At 40.8% G+C, this 22831-nt stretch overlaps 1 protein-coding gene across 2 annotated transcripts in view; it reads left to right on the forward strand.

Moving 5' to 3' along the window:
• The first annotated feature begins 13579 nt into the window (after positions 1 to 13579).
• Positions 13580 to 22831, forward strand: part of angpt1 (angiopoietin 1) — a 202794-nt gene continuing 193542 nt past the window's right edge. The window contains exons 1-2 of one of the 2 annotated variants that reach the window (XM_043688740.1): positions 13580 to 13728; positions 13909 to 14235. In XM_043688740.1, the coding sequence (XP_043544675.1) occupies positions 13936 to 14235 (300 nt within the window). In that variant the 5' untranslated portion in view covers positions 13580 to 13728; positions 13909 to 13935. Of the gene's footprint in view, positions 14236 to 22831 lie in introns of both variants that reach the window. The other variant, XM_043688739.1, reaches the window with a different exon arrangement.

A 22831-nucleotide genomic window follows, 5' to 3' on the forward strand; every position in this document is an offset into this window, starting at 1 on the left:
CCTTCATGGTAACCTTAGCTGGTACAGGAATTGAACCTAAACTGTGGGCATCATTCTGCATGGCAAATCAGCTGTCCTGCCAACTGCTCTAACTGATGCCCAGACTCATACAGATTGAAAGGTAGCTATTGTAAACTGTCTATTTCAAAAAAGGGAGGCAGAGAGCAAACCAGCAATTATAGACCAGTCAGCACCATGTTGGTAATGGGGAAAATACTAGAGCCCATTATAAAAGAATTAATAGAAAAGCATTTTGTAAACATTGGTAGAATCAGACTCAGTCGGTGTGGATTTACAGAAGGGAAATCATGTTTGTCAATTGTACTGGAATTCTTTGAAGATGTAGCGAGTAGTTAATGAAAGGGATATAATGTATATGGTTTCTTTGGACTTTCAGAAGGCGTTTACCTAAGTTCCATATATGAAATTAATGTTTAAAATTAAATTGCATGGCATTGTGGGTGTTGTATTGAAGTAGATAGAAAACTGGTTGACTGACAGGAAATAAAGTGTAGATATAAATGGGTCTTTTTCTGAATGGCAGGCCGTGACAACAGAGATTGTTGCTTTGTCCCCAGCTATTCATACTGTATATTACTGCTTTGGATGATGGATCTAAATGTAACATCTCCAAATTTGTAGATGACACAAAACTGAATGGGAGAGTGAGCTGTGAGGGGGATGCAGTAATGCTTCAGTGAGATTTGGACAAGCTGAGTGAGTGGGAGAATGCTCGGCAGATATAATATAATGTGGACAGTTGTGAGGTTATCTACTTTGGCAACAAAAACAAAGAGACAGTTTATTATCTGAAGGGCTACAGATTGAGAGAGGGGATTGTGTAATGAGACCTAGGTGGTCTCACTCACCAGTCACTGAAGGTGAGCATTTGGGTACAGCAGGTGGTACAGAAGGCAAATGATGCATTGGCTTTTCATAGAGAGAGGATTTGAGTACAGGAGCAAGGATATATTGCTACAATTATATAGGGGCTTTGTGAGACCACTCCTGGAATATTGTGTGCAATTTTGGTCTTTTTATCTGAGAAAGGGTGTTCTTGCAATAGAGGCAGTGCTGTGAAGGTTTACCAGACTGATTCCTGGGATGGCAGGACTGACATACGAGGTGAAGTTGAATTGGTTAGGGTTATATTTACTAGGGTTTAGAAGAATGAGGGCGGACCTCATAGAAACCTATACAATTCTAACAGGAGTAGGGAGGGTAAATGCAAGGAAGATGTTCCGATGGCACAGGAGTTCAGAACTAGAGAGGTTTAACGCTAAGGGGTAAACTAATTAGGATGAAGATGAGGAGAAATTTCTTTACACAGAAACTGGTGAGCCTGAGGAATTCACTACTGAAAGCAGTCAAGGCCAGAACATTGTATGATTTCAAGAAGGAGTTGGATTTAGCACTTGGGGCCAAAGGAATCAAAATATCTGGAGGAGAAACAGGAACAGATGATTCTGTAGTGTGGTCAGCCATGATCATAATGAATGGCAAAACAGGCTCAAAGGGCTGAATGGCCTACCTGTGTTCCCATTATCTCTGTTTCTATGTACACACACATGCATAACTGATTAATGTGTGCCAACATATAAAAATGTATAACTCTGAAGTGTCCATTTGATTGATAGAGTCTGTGCTGACCAAGAGCTGTTCATGTTTTAGATCTTGGACAATAGTTATGTAAATTATTACACTTCAAATGATCTCTTCAGTCACAAGCGATGTTGCTTCAGGGAATCAGAAAGCTGGAACAATGAGGATACAACCCTTGGTCAGCCATGACTAAAAAGGGCCTCACTCACCCACTCACTCACTCACTACTCACTTACTCACTCACTCACACTTCAAATGCATATCCAAGGACCTTATAAATGTGCTCAGGGCGACTGTCTCCATGATCCTTTCAGGCAGTGAGTTCTAGAATCTGTACATCCTCTGCGTGTAAAGATTTCTCCATAGTTAACCTCTAATCAATTACTTGAAATCTGTGTGATTATTGATCTCCTCACAAAGGGAAATCTGTCCTTCCTATACCCTCTATGTCAGTCCCTCATTATTTCATGAACCTCCACTAAATCTCCCCAAGCCTTCTCTTTTCCAAGCAATATATCGCAAAGTACTGAAAACAAAAAACTGCTGGAGATTACAGTGGGTCATGCAGCACCCATGGAGAGAAACTAAGAATTCTCTGTTCCTGACAACATCCTAATACAGTTCCTCTGTACCCTTTCTAGTGCAATCACTTTCTTCTTTTCATATGGTGACCACACCCGTATCAAAGAAAATGACATTAGTTGATACTTGTAGGGTCTATACGAAATAAATCATTAAACTGAAAATCAGATCACAAAATCTGGTGTTGTCTTTTTGACAAGATAATCCAGAGAAGATTCAAAATGGACTTGAAACGTTGACTCAGTTTTTCTCTCCTGACCTACTGCATTTCTCCAGGACTTTCTGGTTTTCATTTCAAATCTTTTGCACCTGCAGGATTTGCTTTTGCTTCTGAATCAGGAAATTTGATTCCTTCATCCAGTAGCTGTATCAACTAGTCTGCTTTTCAGCAAGTTAACCTTCTAACACTGACAAACATTCAAATCATTGTATGCAGTATAAAGAGATACAGACAGATTTCACCTGCGGAGCCTGTTATTAAATTGTACTCTTGTTCTCTCTCAATAGAGAGGATACTTTCTCCTGTTAAATTAGGAATCATTACTGCTGGACAAGTACATTAAGATGAGAAAAGTAGTACATTTATTCCACACTTGCTTTATTGCTAGATATGTTAATTCAGCACTGCTGCTAATTTGGGCTCTGTGCAGACAAGCCAGTCCATTAGTGGCCCTTTGTGTCATATTGTATGAGGAGAGTTTACTGCTTACACCTCACGTGTAAGACTGTCAAAGGGTAAACAGAGGTTGGAGCTTTTGAAAAGATTTGTAGCTCGGGCAAACAGAGGTTTGAGCCTCAAGTGATTGCTGGTGGATCAGTAAATGTTTCAATAACCCCCCCCCCCCAAAAGTTATGGTATCTTTGGGTAAGCTGACTTATTATTGAGCTGGCTGGGTGACAGTAACACCAGATAAAGTTTGCCTTCACCCAGGGGTGTTAACCTCAGAAATATGACTTAAAAATATTGATTGATGATGGTGGAAATCATCACTCACAGCTAATGAGGTGAATTTTTTTAAAAACCTAACAATTCCTTCATAACACAGACCTTAAATATTGTTGAAAGGACAGATATGTTGCCAAAGTCATTCATCAGTACAAATTCAAGAATTTCCAATTTCAAACAATCACAAAACAATTTCTATTGGAGAAGTAAAGGATGCCAAATAGTTGGCAAGTCATCTCTGATTGGCCGAGGCATTGCATCGGGGAAAGCAGTGAGATCAATAGATGCCCAAGCTCTCAGGCATTTCAAACAAACTGTATCTTCTACCAATGCACCCAAGGAAATTGGTGCAGTTCATGTTACCATTGTGCACAGGACATTGGGTGCCCATGCCATCTACAGGCACACATGAGGTAATACTGATGTCATTGTTGTATGCCTGTTGAATGATCGCACACTATTCCCCTCCACTGCTTTGTTTATCAATGTGCCCACTACACCTTTCCACCTCGCTTTCACTCCTTTCCCTATTGCCCTCTTCATGGCATCATTTGCCATGCCATTCATAATCCATGGCCTCCCCACTTGCTACCTCTTTGACTACTCCACTCCTCATGACCTTCCACCCACTTACCATCCTTCTCCCTCACACGTGGTGGACAGGGCACACAGGGAGGGAGAGGTAGAGAGTGGAGTGACCTGTGAGACAATGAGTAAGGTAGAGAGCGCATTGCAATTGTGATCCCAGGATCTTTAGCTGGTGTTTTTGGAGATCAATACTCTGGGAAAACTGCAATCTATAACCGTGGACCACACGACAACTCTGTACAGCAAGGAAATATTTCATTGGTGCTGCACTTGTTAGAAAACCTTTACATTGCTCAGTATTTCAGATGGCCATATTCTTTGAATCAGGCAGCTATCTTTGGCAGTGAGGATATAGGCACGGCGACAGAATGAGTGGTGAATGCGCCCTCTGTAGTTGGTGGCTGCAAACACAGCTGTCAGAGAATTGCTTCTGGCCAGGTTGTAAGCTGCCATCCTTCGACCATGGGTCAATGCTAAGAACTCAAAACTGATGAAAATACTGTCTATTTTAAAGAAAGAAAGACTTCTATTTGTAAATGGTGTACGTCCTCAGAACATTGTTTCTGGATATTGTAGCTGACCAGTTCTTCCAGGTCTGTTAGCTATGGATTTATTCGTGATGGGCATCTCTTCCATGAGTCCAATGGTGACTGGTTTCTCCTTTATTTTCTTTCTGGAAATTGAATTGCAACTGTGTTGATGGGATCCCTGGCTGCTGCAGTATGTTGGTCGGGGAGGTGCAGCAGACAACATTCAGGACCTCATAGTTTGGGATATGAGTAACTTGCCTCTGAGAATGCTCCATCACTCAGGAAGCTGTTAAGTTCAACTTCCTGCCTGATTAAATGCCCCTCACCCATTCCACCCAACCTGGAGGAGGGCATTATGTTCTGGCCAAAGAGTGGTAGAAGTTTGGAATTCTCTTATGCAAATTGTTTATTTGAAATTTGGGACCAATAGATTTGTCTTGACCAATGGTATTAAGAGGTATGGAGGCACTTTGCGGATAAGCTTTAATTTCATTGAATGATAGAACAAGCTGGAAGGCTGAATGGCCTTGTAGATGTCCAGTCTGAGGTGACTGTCCTGGTTTCCTGTCTTTAGCCATCAATTCAGATCAAATAACTCCGCAAAGGCTTTGGAACAATCTTAGAGTTGTGAGTCTGGGCTGCAGAAACCTCAAATCCCTCTTCCTCCGGAGTGATACCAGGAGGATCAAGAAACAAAAAAATGTCACCAACATTGCCTTATGGGATGTTAATAATGATGATGTATTAGTGCTGCCAATTAAGTGATACAGTGAATATACAAATCCCATGCAGGACCTTCAGGCTCAAGTTGTTGCTGCTGCTCAGAGTTTTCTCTGTTTTGAGCTATGCTATAAAGTGTAGGCCACAGATTCTCTGCGGGATTCAATTAATTGCTGTTTGCTTCCTGAGAGTATCAGTCTTGTTTCCAGATAAATGTTGACCCTGGACAGCCAGGATAAAGTCATGGTTCATTTTTGTGTTTTGAGGATCCAGCCTCACCAGCTCATCTCGCACTTAATCAAACATTTCTTGTCGTTTACAGGGACACTTCAATCAGTTCAACTGACATCCCAATCCCCCAACCCACCCATTTGTGGAAAGCTGTAGGCAATTGGAGTGACTGGTCTTTTTTGACTTGGACACCAGGCAGGAATGACACTGTTGCATTAATTAATATAGTGGCACACTCTCTGAGTCCAAACCTTCCCTGCAGAGTTTTCAGAATATAGACTAGGCTCACATCTCGGTGTCACAATGTAGGCGGAGCAGTACTGTGGGTATGCTGAACTGTTAAAAGGGTCAGTACTGAGGGAGCATTGCATGGTCGGAGTGTTGGTGGTGAAGGTCAGCTATAGAAGGCTGACCGCATTTTCAAATGCCAGTACTGAAGGATGGAAGCAGTCAGCACTGGAGAGTCAATAATGTGGGAGTGCAGTACTGTCAAAGATCATTGCTTTGTGAGTTACTGTCAGAGACTTAGTACTGAGGGAGCTTCACACCATTAGTTAGACAGCACCAAGGGAGCAACTGTCAGAGCGTCAGGAGTGCTACACTGTCAGAGAGTCAGTACTGAGGGAGTATTGCACTGCCACAGTGACAGTACTGAACATGAGCTGCACTGTCAGAGGTTCAACGTAAGGAAGCGCCGCATTGTTGGACAGTCTGTACTGAGGGAGTACTGCACTGTCAGAGGGTCAGTCCTGAAGGAGTGCTGCACTGTCAGAGGGTCAGCACTAAGGGAGTGTTGCATTGTCAGAACTGAGGGAATGATGCTGGGACAGTGGATTTGTAATGAGGGACAGCTATACTGTTTAGCGGTTGAGGGGTGCAGGGTCAGAACTGTGCTGTCAGAGGAGAAGAGCAGGCTGTTGTTATCCCCAGTCTCCTGGCTAATAATTATCCTTCAACTTACATCAAAACAAGCTATCTGACCATTTTTGTGAAAGTTTGCTGTGTGTAAGTTGAGAGCTGTGTTTCCTGCTTCACAAAAATGGCTACCCTTCAAAAAATGCTTCATTGACTTATGGAAAATGCTTTTTGTGATTAAACATTTTATTTACTCATTGTTTATGGGAGAGGGGAATCTGTGTGAGGATTGTTAATGTTTATTTCTGTTCATCGAATGCAAATACCTAGGAGTCAAAAATAACAAGACAATCATGTGGACAAATATATATACCTCCTAGTTTGCTTTCAATTTGGAGTTTTAACTTATTTTTAAGTTTAATTTTTGGTTTTGCAGTTTAGTATTCAAAGGTACATAAAGTATAGTCAGTTAGGAAGGTGATTGAATTTTATGATGTATGGATGCTTGAAATAAAACTCTAACTAGAAAATGAATGTTTGCACTTTGAAAAAAACTTAACTTCTGGTGAATGACATAGAGCACCAGAAATTCTGAATGTGATGTTTCAAGAGGTAAACTGTGTCTGGGTCAGTGTGAGGCTAACATTCCATCCACATTGTTGGCAAATTAGTGTTAGTTATCTGGGTCATGGTTTTGCATCTATCTGCTGTTATGAATGAATATTCAGTCATCTTTCTTTCCAATCTACAAGATAAAGTTTCCTGGCTACCCGAAGTGTTATCAATCACACTTTCTGACTAGAAGGCTTATTTGTATTGGTTGAGCAAACAGACAAACTCTCGAATTGTTTTCTTAGCACATTTTGGAATTGAAGCAATGCAAATTTCAGTTTAAAACTCTTGGGAGATTAAAGGGAAGTGGATGGGGTGGGGAAGGGTCACCACATTCTGAATTTCATCTCCATTGACTTTTGTACAGCCATCTCTCCAAGGGTGAATGTCAGTCCTGACTTCCTTTCTGGATAAAGTAAAACATTGTCCTGGAGTATTATCTGTTACAATTTCTTTTGAATCTTTTCAGATCTTGTTGTGCCCCTATCTGCATGTGTGTATGCATGTGTATGTCTTCCCTTTTTTGCTGTACATCTCTATCTCTGCCTCTGGCTCCACACTCATTGTTTCTCTCTGTGTGTGTCAGTCTTGGTCTCCTTCTTTGCTTGTATTTTCCTGGTCTTTTGAATGGAATTCAGATATTTGAATCCAAGCAATTGTAATTAGTGGGACATAAGAAAAAAAGCTGAAGCAACAGAGATTTGAGTAAGAGTGAGCTTTTCTGTTTGAGCAGTTGTACACTGTTTCTAACTACAGAAACACGTATGAGCAATCTCTACAAATGACTGTAACTCTCTCTATAACATGAGAGTTTGTATAGCATTAATAATGGAGATTGAATTACCCAGAATGTTTGAATTATAACTATCAACTGTGCTGAAGATTCATAGAATCAGAAGAATTGCCTAGCACAGAAAGTGCGCATTCATCCCATTGTGACCATATTGGTATATGACAGAGCTATCCAATTTGTCCTTTCGCTCTACTCTTCACACTTGTTTCCTTTTACAATGGAAAGAAATATTGGATAATGTTTTACTGCTTGATCAAGCAGCGTCATTATTAAGACTCATTGCTGGTATTTTAATAATTAATGAAAGTGTTGTACGACAATGAAAACCAGTATGCAATTTGTTTTAATGTCTTAATGCTTTCTCACTTGGGTCTTAGTCTCAGCAAACTCTGCGAGATTAAACTACAATTCCCAAAGGCTCTATGCCTATCCAGAGGAACTGGCGATCTCCAAACCAATGGGTGGATTCATCAACCAAAATGTGATTGTTTGAACAGCAGAAAATTGTATTGATGTCTTTTGCCTGATTGTATCTCTGGAATGGACTTGGAGTATTAGACTTGAACCAACTTGCTGCATCATTTAACCATCTGTTTTATTTCTCAACCATCCTATTTGTTCAAGAGAGGTATTAATTATTTCACTATAAATTGTAATACATTACTTAATTCATTGTGTTTGCATTCAAATGAGTAAATATTATCATGGAATTGAAGAATGGCTCCAGCACAGAAGAAGAACCATTTAGCCCATCATGTTCTTGTGGACTTCTTATGGAAGTCACATGATCATTCCCTTCCTTCACAGATGCTTATCCAATTCTCTTCTAAAGACAAGAGCCTCCACCACCCTCTTAAGCAGTGCATTTCAAATCCCAGCTACTTACTGTATAAAGATTATAAAGAATAATCCTTAATTATTTAAAAGAAATAATTGACCCCAAACTAAGTGTATCTGTCTTTGATGAATGCAAATGGCTCTGATTCTCATATCAATGGCTAACAGGAATATTTAATCAACAATCTCAAATTGCCACCAGTGTCACTACAGTGAATATCATAGATACACTACAGATGGAGACCATTCAGCCCAACGTGACTCAGTCAGCTGTTTGACAAAGACCCTTAAAAAGTCCTAACTCCCATATTCTTTCTCCACAGTCCTGATATTTTTGCCCTAACCAATGTTTGTAATCATATTTGTTCAATCATTTATTGTCATTGATTTCTATTGCATGATTTAAATTGTTGCAGTCACATAGGAGATCAACGAGAGAATTAAAAAGCTGAAACAAGATGAGTAACATTGTGCTGTGTCTTACTGCCAGTTTTCTGAAGACCCCTTCTTGGTGCCAGTTTTAGCTGTGTTTTCTGCTTTAGATCACACATATTGAATCATATGTTTATGTCAAAAAAATCCCTACAATGTGGAAGCAGGCCATTTGACCCATCGGGTCCACACCAACCCTGCCAGCCAGACCCACTCCCTGCATTTCCCATGGCCAACCCACCTAGCCTGCACACTATGGGTAATTTAAGAATTGGTGATCCACCTAATCTGCACATCTTTAGACTGTGGAAGGAAACCAGACCACCCAGCCAAAAACCACACAGACCAGGGAGAACATGCAAACTCCACACAGACCTGAGGGGAGAATCAAACCCAGGTCCCTGGCATTGTGAGGCAACAGTGCTAGCCACTGATCCACCTTGCCATCCTATATCAGGCCCAGCATTACAGGTGATTAGAGCAAGATATATTTCACATAACCTGAAAATACCATCAAGGACATGCCAAAAGCAGTATCTTTAAAGTACCATGTATCATGGCCATGCAAAGAATTTAAAGGACAATGTATTTAAACAAATCATGTCCAAAGGACAATTTAGATGGCTCATCACTTCTAAGTGTCAGTGAGGCAGTTTGAGAGAAAGTCTTGCATTCCTATAGTTATTGTGCAATCTCAGCACGTCCCAAAGCAATTAACTGCCAATGATGCACTTCTGAACATTTTAATGTAGCAAGTGCAGCAGCCAATGTGCGCACAGCAAGCTCTGACAGCTCGTAATACAATAATGATCATATTTCCTGTTATAATGGCATGTGTCCATCAATGACAGAGCTGCCCCCTTGATTTCCATCTCTTCCACCATCTTAAGCATTCATTGCCTCTACCACTGGTGTACAGTGGCAGATCACCTGCAGTAGAAACAGAAAAAGCTGGGAAAACTCAGCCAGACTGCTAACTGTTGAGGGAAACTCAATATCTGTAAAGAGAAATAAACAGAATTAATATTTCAAGTTCAAATGACTTCTTCAGAATCAGAAGAGAAGATATGGCACACTGAGCCATAGTAGCACCAGCCTGGTTTGGTTCCAGGTAGGTTTTTGCACTGAGTTGTCTAGGGATAGACAGCAGTAATAGTGGGATAACTAACCTCAGCATCGCCAAGAAAAAGCAAATGGCGCTATGAAAATGCAATTTCTTTGTTTCCTTCGAGGGTTACGAGAATAGGGTAGGGAGTGGGGGTGGGTGGGAAGCTCTTCAGTGGGTTGGTATGGATTTAAAGGGCCAAATGGCCTGCTGCCACACTGTGGGGATTCTAGTATTCTATCGTTCAAACTAATACTACTAATGAGAAATGTCATTGTGTTAATTACTGTCTATAAGATTTTGCATGTTGATTATATCTGCTTATTTACATAACAAAATTAATTGCTGTGAACAGTCTCTATATTATGTAAAGGACACTGAGGTGGAAAATAGATTTATGTAGTAATACTATTCAGAGTGGGGCTGTCTCCTACAGAAAAGAGTTGTCTGAGGGATGACCTGATGGAGTTCTTCAAGGTTTAGAATCCTGCAATCTTACACAGGAGGTCACTCTGCCCATTTCATTGTGCTGGTTCTTTGAAGGAGCTGTCATGTTTAATATGTGATTTCTGTCTATAAACCATCAGTTCCTCAGCCTTAAATGTCTGTCCAAATCCCTTTTCAAGTTATTTCTTGATTCATGGGTTGGAATATCTGGTCGGCATGGACGGGTTGGACCGAAGGGTCTGTTTCCATGCTGTACATCTCTATGACTATGACTCTATGTTCTACCATATTTTCAGGTAGAACATTCTGGATTACATTATGAAAGGTGTTTATGAAGTATTGCAGAGAAAATGCTTCCACTCCTGATCAATCAGCAAAGTGGTGGAAGTTATCAAGCAGCTTGCAAGGGACTAACCTGCTCACAAAATGCTCAGTTTGGGCTTCACCAGGGCCACTCACTTCCTGACCTCATTATAGCCTTGGTCTAAACATGGACAAAAGAGCTGAATTCCAGGGGTGAGATAAGTTCCAGGGGTGAGATGAGAGAGGCAGCCCTTGACATCAAAGCAGCATTTGATTGAATGCTGGATCATGAAGCTCTAACAAAATTGAGATCAGTGGGAATCAGAGACTCTCTACTATTTGGAGTCAGACCTAGCATAAAGGATGGTTGTGGCTATTGAAACTTAATTATCTAGGTTCCAGGACATCTCTGCAAGAGTTCCTAGGCTTAACCATCTTCAGTTACTTCAGTAATTATTTTTCCTCCATCATAACATCAGAAATGGAGATGTTTGCTGATGGTTGCATAATTTTCATGTCCATGTGCAGCAAGACATAGATGAAATGCAGGTCTGTGCTGATAAATGGCAATTAACATAGGTGCCACACATGTGCCAGGGGATAACCATTTCCAGCAAGAGAGAATCTAACCATCACCCCTTTATGTTCATTAGCTTTTCCATCACTGAATCCTCTCCCAACTTCCTGGGGATTACCATTGACTGGAAACTGAACTGGACTAATCATATAAATACTGTGGTCACATGAGTAGATCAGAAGCTAGACACACTCACCTCCTGAATCCCCAAACTCTGTACACCAACTATAAGCCACCAGTCAGAAGTGTGATGGAATACTAACCATTTGCCTGGATAAGTACCGCTCCAACAGCACATGATATTTGCCATTATCTAGAACAAAGCAGCCCATTTGACTGGCACTTGCTTCCCTCCTCTTCCTCTCAGCACTGTTGGTGCCTCTACACCTCAAGGACAATAGCAGTTCAAGAAAGCATCTCACCACCACCACCTTGCACATGTAAATGGGGATGGACAATGAATGTTGAGCCAGCCAGCAGGATTTACATCCCATGAACGAAGACAAAAAAAGTTGTTTTGGTAACAGTAATACAGTGTTTGCATGTTTTTTTTAAGATGCTTCAGAGATGTGCTGTAGGAAGAAACAAAACCTACAGAGAGCCTTATGGGTAGCAAATTTTGTTATGGGATTTTATCTAGGCTGAATTTGTACTCAGGTGTCAGAGCTAAAAGTCAAGTGGACCCACTGTAATCACCAACTGAAAATAGAGGGAGTAGTTCATGAGCCATCATGATGGCTACAATATAAAAAGTCAAATGTTTGGTCCTTGTTTTAATAATTTAAAAATCCCTAATGATTCAATAGGTCACAGTTTAATCAGGCCTTCGGAGATTATTTGCAGTCTTCTTAATTGAAATAAAACACTTGATGTAGTGATTTTGCAGCTGCACAGTCTGTGTATCCCAGGGCAAGGGGCTTCGTCGGGCAGTTCATCACAAACAACGCTGCAGGGATTTACATGCTTTGTACTAAGTTATCATCCTGGTACACTCAGTTTTACTACAATGCGATGGTGTTCGTGTGCAACCCCACATAAATAGAAAAATCGCGCTTTAGAAACAGCGCTTAAAGTGTTGGCGATGCAATCGCGTTACAGCCAACACACATTCAAAAGCTCGCGCTTTAGAAAGTGTCCCCAATTTGCGTTGATGAAATGCGCATTACAACGGAACAACCTGTATTTGCGAAACTGTAAGCTTGAAATAAAATCTAGTAGACATAACTAGTGAGGGCGAGAGAGTGAATGTGAAAGAAAATGAAAGAGACTGTGAGAAGACAGAACATGAACGAGAGGATGAAAGAACGAGCATGACAGAAAGGCCGAGAGATGGAATCAAAGACATCAAGAGAGCAAGAGTGTAACAGGAAAAGAGCGAATGAGAGAGAGAATGTGATGGAGAGAATGCATGACAGATGAATGAAAGAGAAAATTGAGAAATTGAATGAGTAGGAACATATAAGAAAGCATAGGAAAGAGAATGAGACAGTGAGAGAGGGAATGAGAAAACAAATAGAGAGAGAGCGCGATTGATAATTATATGAAAATTGAAAAGAGATAATGTATGAGAGACAATGGAAGATAGTGAGAAAGAGAGAATTAACAAGTACAAGGAAAAGAGAATGAAAACGAGAATGACAGAGTAAAAATAAGAAATTGAGAAAGAGAATGAGTATTGGAGAAAGAGAAATGACAGAATGTGAAATTGAGAATGAAAACAAATGAGGACATGTGAGAGATGAGAAAAGAGAATTTGAAAGTGACAACAGGAAAATTAGAGAGATTGCCAGAACTGAGAGAGATGGTGGGAGAGTGAATATGAGAGAAAGTGAGAGAGAGAGAGTGAGACAGATCACGACAGAATATGTGGGCAGGAGAGAGAGAGTGAAGGAGGTTAAGCTACAGATCTACAAGTGTAAAAAGCAGAAGTTGACAAGCCTGTCAGCAATTGGCAGGGATTCAAAACCAGAGGAAAGCAGCGAAACAATAAGGAATTCACTGTAATCTCCGACTGTGTTCTGCTTTTATTAAAACAGCTGGGTCCTGAACACTTCAGAGAGCCATGTAATTTATTCTAATTGCCTCGAGTAACTTTGCAGTTCGCTACAACATAATATCAGCAAGCTGTGGTCGCCAGCTCCTGAACAGAGACTTCGGATTCTCAGCTTCTTCACAGCCAAAGAAAACTCAAACAGATTTCACTGGTGTCTTGGCAAAAGGAAACCGAAAGGTGGACTGAAGCAGATAAAAACGACAGTAAGGTCGGGGGCGGGGTTGTGTGCCTGGACTACTCCACATGCTCGAAGCTGCATGTATGATCGCTGCTTTTTTTGTGTGTGTAAGATGATCCCTGTGCAACTGAGGTATCAGACACCCTTAGCATAGTGGCGTATACATTCCTGTCAAAGTCTTTGCACGCCTCCCAGCAGTCTGAACTGACGCTGCGCTCTTCAAGTCAGGATTCAGTGAGGAGTAGACAGTTCAGAGCTCAGTGCACAGGCTGAAGAACTGCCAATCGACACCAGACTGGGAAACAGCGGAGTGCTTTCAGTAAGGATTGGTGCTGAAGTGAGTAAATCACCTTGTGTGTGTGAGAGAGAGCGAGAGCGAGAAAAGGAATAAATAAAGTTTAGATCCTCCTTACTTTAGAATAAAACTTTATTTTTTTGAAATCACCTGCACTCCCTCATTGAAAGTTCAAGTTGTTTGCAGCATTGAAGAGGGTATAATTGCCCATTACTTCCACAGAGGTTAACAGGAGTGACAGCACAGAGAATGTGGGCGATGGATTCTCTCTCAATGGCTTTGCTATGTGCTGCCCTGGCACATGCTGGCTGCAGTGGACAATCCAGAGCGACGGAGGGAGGCCGCAGGAGGCTCAGCAAGGTTCAGCATGGAACATGCAGCTACACCTTCGTCCTGCCTGAACCGGAGGGGGGCTGCCGCGGCTCTGCGGATCACCCCAGCAGCAATTCCCTCCAGCGGGACGCGCCCCAGGAAGACCAGGAGTGGCCCTCGCAGAAGCTGCAACAGCTGGAGAGCAGGTCGGACAACAACACCCAATGGCTACGCAAGGTAAGAGCTGGTTCTGTTGTCTTTCCTTGTTATTGTCAGTTCCTGAGTCTCCTGCTCTCAATGCTTCAAGTCAGATTGGGTACCAGGCTACTCCATCACAGTCAACCATAGTAGAATTCACTTTGTTTGTTGGTGTCCAGACCTCACTATTTCAATGCTCTCTTGACCAGTCCCTTATCATCCATCCTTCATAAGTTTTAGCTCATCCAAACTCTGCTGCCACATTCTAACTCACAGCCATTCCTGTTCACTCAATACCATCTGTACTCGTTGACCCATGTTGGGCCAGCAATGCTTAAATTTTAAAATTCTTTTCATTGGTTGCAAATCTCTCCATAGTCTCACTGACCTCCAATCTGTGTAACCTCCTCCAGCCTCATAACTCCCTGAGACATCTGCACTTCTCCAAATCTGATCTGTTGGTTATCCATGATCTCCATCATTCCACCATTGGCAGCTGCAGCTTCATCTCTGGGCCCTAAACTCTGGAATTCCCTCCTTACATCTCTCTGCCTCTTTGTTACTTTATCTTTCTCTAAGATACTCCTTAAATCTTCTTTGACCATAGTTTTGATCCTCTGTTCTGATATCTCTTTATGTGACTTGGCATCAATTGTTTGTTCGATAATTGTTCCTGTAAAGTACTTTGCTATGCCAAAGGTACAATATTAATATTATTTGTTGTTGTGTTGAATAATCTTCACACAGTAAGTGAAAAGCAATCCTGTGCACAATGTATGTATTAATGTGGTCCCCCATAATGTTTTTCAAGTTTGGTCAGATCAGTTGAGCTACAAATCTTAGTGGCAAATAGTTTGGATTTTAGCTTACCTCATGTTGGTTATTCTATTCAATGATACTGGATACCCAATTGGACCGGTGAATCTTCACAAGAATGACTGATGTTAGTCTTAAGCTCAAGCTGATTGTGAGCTGTACTACATATACAAAACTGCAATCAGCCACCTCATATATTTTATTTAGTGTACTTTTTATATTGCATATTTTTAGATGCTGTACTTCACATTTAAATAGTATGACATCTTTATAAATGTATCCTTTTTGTTCGATCACATATGCAGTATGCTTTGTGCTGTCGTGAAGGTTGGGTTGTGCATGATTTTGTGGTTTCTGAAGGAATGTTGTTTAATGACTTGTGCAGCTTATTGATATAAAGAAGCAGGTGCTTTGAATTACCTGCACAAGTTAATGGAGGCGGACATTTTGACTTTGTGCTAGAATGTAACCCAGTGAGTGGTTATGATCTGGAATGCACAGTCACAGAGAGCGGTGGAGGCAGGTTTAGTTATGCTTTCGAAAGGGAACTTGAGAAGTTTCTAAAGACAGGGCTATGAGGAAAATGTGGGAAATGGGATATATGGAGTTGGTCTTGTGGAGAGCTGGCTTAGACATGATGGACCAAATTGCCTCCGTCTGTACTATATCCAGTCTGTGACACTATTGAAGACATGCTAGCAAATCATCAGCTTTGTGTTATGCCTCATTTCAGTTACAATAATGGAAATAAAATTGAGGAGAGATGTGAAAGGAGGCTATCAATTCATTATGGTCCAGATCACACAAAGTCAGGATTCACTCCACAATGTTCTGCTTCGATTGTAAAGACTGTGGTTCAAAAGCCGTGTGCAGGTTGTGTCAAATGTTGGATATATATTCTGCATCTGTCTATATTTCCTGGTGTTAAGAGGAAGCTTTCCCATTACTGAACAAACAATTTTAACAGTTGTAATTTACTGGGACCTGTGACAAATGGTTTTCAGCTCAGTTGCAATAAGTCCACAGCCACACCAAAACCTTTGTCAAATGGTTAGAACAAGCAAGGGGGATCTATTCAGTCTCCAACAATTGTTCTTCAGCCTGGAAAACGGAAAGGCTGCTCTTTATATAAACAAATCTGTAAACATGAGGCTGGACCCTTATCATAACAAAAAATAAAACTCCATGATACAATTACACCTTGGCTGTACACCAAATTGGTACAAGTCCTGACTGTACAAGTTTTTTGGAAGACGAATGTATTACCACCAGCAGCACCAACATCTCTCAGCCCACCACTGCCCCCCCAATATTCTGTTTCCAATTGAGGACTGTAAGAATACATACACCATCATTCGAAACAGTGAGAAACTTTGAGAGGGGTGAATGGCATTCTTCAAATATTTAAGTGCACCAGAAGCAGGACAGAATTTGCAGTATCCGTTGCCGTGGTGAGCTGTTGCAACAGAAGGTTTGACAAGCTTTTCTGTTAGGAGAAAGTGAGCACTGCAGATGCTGGAGATCAGAGCTGAAAATGTGTTGCTGGAAAAGCACAGCAGGTCAGGCAGCATCCAAGGAGCAGGAGAATCGACGTTTCGGGCATGAGCCCTTCTTCAGGTTCCTGCTCCTTGGATGCTGCCTGACCTGCTGCACTTTTCCAGCAACACAATTTCAAGCTTTTTTGTTAACTTGCTTGACTTCTAGAACTGATAATTCAGCATCAACAATGACTTAAAATGCATTTCTCTCTTAATATTACATTGTTTCATATAACCAAGTATCTATAACTGAAAGTGCACTGCTTGGGTGACTTAAACTTTGAGCAGTCAAGATGGAATGTTATCCAGCTCATTGTCTAATGCACTCACCTCTTCCAGTTTCTACATTTTTCTAACTTAAAGTCCATTTGTTTTTTTGTAGTTCTGTATGTGGTAAAATTAAAGTCAGAAGAAACATTCAACTGGCTGAGTCTCTCTTGGAAACTCAAAGTCCAAAGCCATCCTATCCCTCTCCAGCCAGTGTCTGAGCTTTCCCTCTTAGAACCTCCATTTGAGCTACAGTGATCATGAGTACTGCTCCTGTTCATTGCTTTACAGGTAGAAGCTGGAGAGACAGTGCAAAAGAGATTGACAGGAGTAATGTGAGAACTGGAAAGATTGTGCAGACCAGGGCTCTATTTTCCAGAAAAGTGAGGACCGAGGACTAACTCAATAGATAAACTTAAAGATTATGAAGGCTGTTCAGTAAGGTGGATGGGTGGAAGATATTTCCACTTCTAGGGGAATCCAAGAATGAGTGCCATTGATTAAGAATGTGGAACTTGTTACCAAAGTTTCATATGATTTATACAAATATATTGAGAGTGAACCAGGAGAAAACCAAGAGCGAGAAAGGAATACAAGGAGATGCTATACAAGGGCATAAACGTCCACATGAAACAGTTGGACTGAATAACCTTTCTTGCTGTCAATATCATAGAAATCTTTGTAATGCCAGTGCAAAAATTGACAGTACCTACCTCATTGAAAAACTAGCCCTTAAGACTGAATCTCCACTAACATCTTAGGATAAAAGGGCACTGATTCAGATTTTAAAGCAATTCCAGACTTGACAATGTGTAGCCCAGTTGATTCCTTCACTCCTGAGGCTTGTTTGCCCCTCTTTCTCTGATCAGTTGCCCACAAGCAGGAAGCAGCAGCTGGGTGGATAGGAGCATAGGTGTGAAAGGACCTCAGTCACAACTCCAGAGCTGGTGAGAGAAAGCAGGTAATTACAGTCATGTCAGTATGATATTAGCAGTGTGAGTAATCAGTTGGATTTATAGGACATGATCAGAGATTAAGCACAGATTTGTGAAAAGTAGATAGCCTCAGCCTAACCATGATAAATTTTCTTTAAGAAGTCATTAGCATGGCGAATAGGGGAATGCCAACAGATAGTACCTAGACGGACTTTCAAAAACTATGTGACATTTTACACGTTATATTATTGCAGAAGTAAATGCTCACTAAATTGGAAGTAGTCTTATGACATTTTTCATAATTGGCGGGAGACATAGGACAGTGATAAAGACAATTTATTCTGCTTGATAGGATGTGATGTGTGGTTACCTCCAGGGATTTATACTGGGGCTTTGGTTTTTCACCATGTATGTGATTGGCAAGAAAGAATCAAGAGTTCTTTGTCCAGATTTGCAGATGACATGAAGTAAGTTGGATAATTTGGAGCAAAAATTTACAAAGGGACAGATAGAGTACAAGTGAATAATTTGTTGTTTGGTTGATTCTAAGTGATAATTTCATCCTCATAATTGTTCTTTACATCAATTACTTACATTGATAATTTATATTGAAAATCAGCTACAATGCCTGGGCAAATTTGGGACAAATGAAGTTCAGTGTGGGCAAGTGCTAAATTATCCACAGATCCAGGAAAACAAATTACAATATTGTCTTATTATTAAGAGAGCATTAATGAGAAGGAGCAAAAAGATTTGGGTGCTGTAGTCTTATAATTTATGAAGCTAAAGGCCAAGAGTTGAAAAATGGGATGAGGTAGGTTTGCTCTATACTGGTCAGCAAAGATTCAAGGAACGGATGGACTTCTATGCTGTAATTTAAAAAAATATATATATTTCCAGTTATACATGCCACATCTGGCTGGCGCACATGGATAGACAAAATAATTGGAAAGTGGAATGTTGGCCTTTATCCTGAAGAACTGAAATACAAGACAGAAGAAATTAGGTGTGTATTGTGGGAATTGCTCTGATTGAAAATGTTCAAAACATTGCTATGATTGATTACGGTGGGTAGAGAAAAAACTATTGTGTGTGTGTGTGTATGTGTATATTCATGTGAATGAGTGTATAAGAGCATGTTCACACTCTTAGATGTTTGTAAGTGTGCATGCATATGTCTGTACATGCATATGTTTGTGTGTATGCGGATATGTGTCAGTCTGTGTATATTTCTTGTGTGTATGCATATACAGTTGTCTGTGTGCTTGTGTATCTATAACAATGTATGTGTACACATATGTATTGTGTGTGTGTTTTGTGAAAGTATATGCATTTTAGAACAATTTGAAACAATTCTCTTTAATAATTTTTAGAGCTGAGGGAGTTTCTGTGTAGTTACTTCTACAATTCTATGGCAGGTGCTTTTTTTCAATCTTAGATCATTCCCCTTGGGTGTGATTGTTCAACATAATTACCTTATTAAAGTGGTGTATTCCTGTTTTCACTGGTAGGATGGAGATACCCAAGCTGGGATCAGCTACCTGCTAAAGGAGGGGCAGCAAGGTACAGACCTTTGTGCCAGACCAAACTTAAACTTGAGCATTGTACCGATATTTCAAATAGTCTTAAATCAAATCTATCCCACCTCTGACATTTCGGCAGTTCTCACTGTTTATCTCTGGGGGGTTGTAATGTGAGGCTTTTAAAATTATGCATTCCAACAGTGAAATTTTACAGTGGACGAATAAACCAGTCCTAAATGACCCAAATTGTTTTACACTGCTGGGACTGAATCTTATTGCAGTATTAATGATGCATAGTGTTATTAATGCACAAATCAGCCAGTGAGGCAGAAGATGAAGAGATATGCTATGAGCTGCAAATCTCTAAAACAGTTTGGTTGATTTACGCCAATCTATCATTTATTTCACACTAATGGCCTCATCCTCAGCTTTCCCATTATTTTTAAGAACTTGCTGGATTGACGCAGTGACTTCCCATTAAACTTACTGCAGAAAGTTAATTGTTAATGTAATGAAAATCAACCTTTCTGGTCTGGAAAGGGGAATGATTTAAGTGGTTGAACCTCATTCCTTCATGTAGTGTTTTGTTGTTTGAGATTTGAAAAATGTGAATTTTTCTTTCTTACTTTTCCTTTTTGTCTCTGCCTCCTAGGCCTGGATTTTCACCATGATGGGAAGGCACTCTATCATATGGTGAATGAGCCCTGAAATTGTAGCTCCTGCCTTTGAGCGTGGAGTAGGGGCAGGAATAGGGTTGGGTCAGGATTCACACACGTGTGGCTCATGGAGGCAGCTGATCATTTGAATTATGGGCTGCATTCACCCAATTCTAGAACTTTAAGAGTAGGTCTTAACTTTGGCATTTCTTTGGGCAGCCAGGTAAACATTTTTGAGAGGTAAGGTTTTCTTTTGCATATGGTCCTGGGACATTGTTCGGGGAGGTCAGGTGACTTTTAGGTTACATTCTTCTGAGGTAAAGGTAAGGTACCTTTTGGGATTTTTTGGAAGGAATATGAGCAAATATTGGTTAACCTTATTAACTATTAAGCGCATTAGAATTGTCAGAAGCTTATTCAAATCAACTGTCAAAAGTGTCAAGGGGACCCATTATAACTGTCAAGAGGACATACTAAAGCTGTCATAATGACCTTCCAAAAGTAGTTTTCAAAGGCAACTGTCAAATTCACAAGGCCTTTAGATATTCTACACTTTACTTTGATTATTAGCACAGACTCACTGTAAGTTACAGGGTAAAAGATCTTCAAACGTAAGGGTGAAGTCTAAGTACCAGGGCGTGTTGTGAGATACTCCATTCCAGGCTTGGGAGCTGTAAAATCTGAAACAGATGCTGAATCAAGATGATCGGTTGATAACCCCTGCCCCCATTTTCCTGATTTCTGTCACTGGGCTGGCCTTACCCATTTGCCAGGATGTGACATGGTGTCTGCATGAAAATCTGGAATGTTCCTTACGGGGGTTTCTTTACTTCGCCATCACTACGTCATGGATAAGCTGTTGTACCTCAGGCAAACCTTGGAAATCTGAATTAAGAATGTGCTCAGATGAGTCAGTGCCTGTGAATAGGTCAATAAGTTAATACTAGTGGAAATTCTTATCAGTTTTGTGATTAGTGCCAATCAGGAACAAAAGGACACCATTCTGCCCATCAATTCCAAGCTGACTCTCTTTAGTGCTATCCAGTCAGCTCCACTCCTCATAGACTTGCAAGTTCATTTCCCTCATACTCATCCACATTCCATTTGAAATCAATGATCATCTCCACCTCTACAATCTTGCAGGTAGTGAGTTTCCAACTCAATAATACTTGCTGCTTATAAAGGAACTTCCTCAGTCATAGGTTGTAAAGTACAGTTAACGAAAAAGAAAGAGAAAACAAATCTTGGACTGAAAATCCTTCAAGTAAGGCCTTGACGCGAATGAGTGGTGTGAATGGGACTGTGTGTGAATCAGTGTGCATGTATCTGAAAGTAAGCATCCATGTATAACCTAGATCAGTAGACAAGACAACATGGAACCAAAGTCCATCTGAAAGTTGCAGGCCTGGGGAGAAAGAACAGGGCAAGTAGTTCTAATGGGATTGCTCTTTCAGCGGGCTAGTAAATGTACAGTGGACTGAATGGTTTTCTTCTATGATATAGTCTTCTATGAATTGAAATACTCGATGCAATGTCCACCATTTGTTTTTGAATAGATCTATGTTTGGCCCTTTCAAACACTGCACATCAATTCACGAGTGGGATCTCTGTTTGATTTCCTGAACTTTTCACATGAGAAAGATGAGAGAGTTTGAGAGGTTACCACCAAGGTGATGAAAGGCCAGCCTTGCATATGACTCTGAGGAATGAGCAACAATGCTGGAACAGTGCAAGATTAAAGATGGGACAATAAATATCCTACTTCTTGCAAGCATGGGTGAAATTCTTTCTGTCAATCATATTCATGTAGAATTGAGCATAGAGAATCTCCTTTTTCATAGAGAATTCCTGAAGAAGGGCTCATGCCCGAAACATCGATTCTCCTGCTCCTTGGATGTTACCTGACCTGCTGCGCTTTTCCAGCAACACATTTTCAGCATAGAGAATCTCCAACAAATTTGCGATCAGTTATCTTGCTTTTAGTGGTCAGAAAGTAGAAGTCTGTTTTCCATGGATTTGTTGACAAGTACTGGATGGCTTATGATACATTAAAATAATAAGATGGCTACTTATACTTCAGTTAGTGTAGTGTGATTTGACAGATGCAATGTGAATTGACAGATATTTCCAATTACATGTTAAAATTTTACGAAGAAAGAATTGCAGGTGGGCTGTGGTTCTTTGGGTACTCTCAACTCTGATGTGGGATGATAGACTCAAAGTCCATGCCAGGACCTGAGCAAAAACCATCTGATGTGAAAGATCCCATGGCATGGTTTCATAGAAAAATAAAAAAAGGAACAGGAGTGGGCCATTCAGCCATTTGAGCCTGCTGTGCTGTTCAATATGATTGTGGCTGATCATCCAAATCATTACCTTGTTCCTGTTTTCTCCCCATGTCCTTTGATCCCTTTATCCATAAGACCTATATCTAACTCCTTTTTGAACATAGTCAGTGTTTTGGCCTCGACTGCTTTCTGTGGCAGAGAGTTCTACAGGCCCACCACTCTGTGGAAGAAGAAATCTTTCCTCATCTCAGTCCTAAGTGGCTTACCCAGTATCCTTAGACTGTGACCTCTGGTTTGGACACCCCGGTCATGTGAAGACAGAAGCAAAATACATATTTACTTGGAATTCCTCTGTTTACCCTGTGAGAATTTATAGGTTTCTATGAAATTGACCCCCACCCCCACCCCAACCATGAGCATTCTTCTGAACTCCAGTGAATATAGTTGTAAACAATCCAGCATCTGTTCATATGTGAATCCTGCCATCCCAGGAATCTTTGTTGCACTCTTCCCATAGCCAGTACAGCTATCCTCAGTAAGGAGATCAAAACTGCAGGCCTGGTCTCACCAATGCCCAGTACAATTACAGCATGACAGCTCTGCTCCTGTACA

The sequence above is a fragment of the Chiloscyllium plagiosum genome, chromosome 4 (assembly GCF_004010195.1).
Source record: "Chiloscyllium plagiosum isolate BGI_BamShark_2017 chromosome 4, ASM401019v2, whole genome shotgun sequence".
Classification (NCBI taxonomy): domain Eukaryota; kingdom Metazoa; phylum Chordata; class Chondrichthyes; order Orectolobiformes; family Hemiscylliidae; genus Chiloscyllium; species Chiloscyllium plagiosum.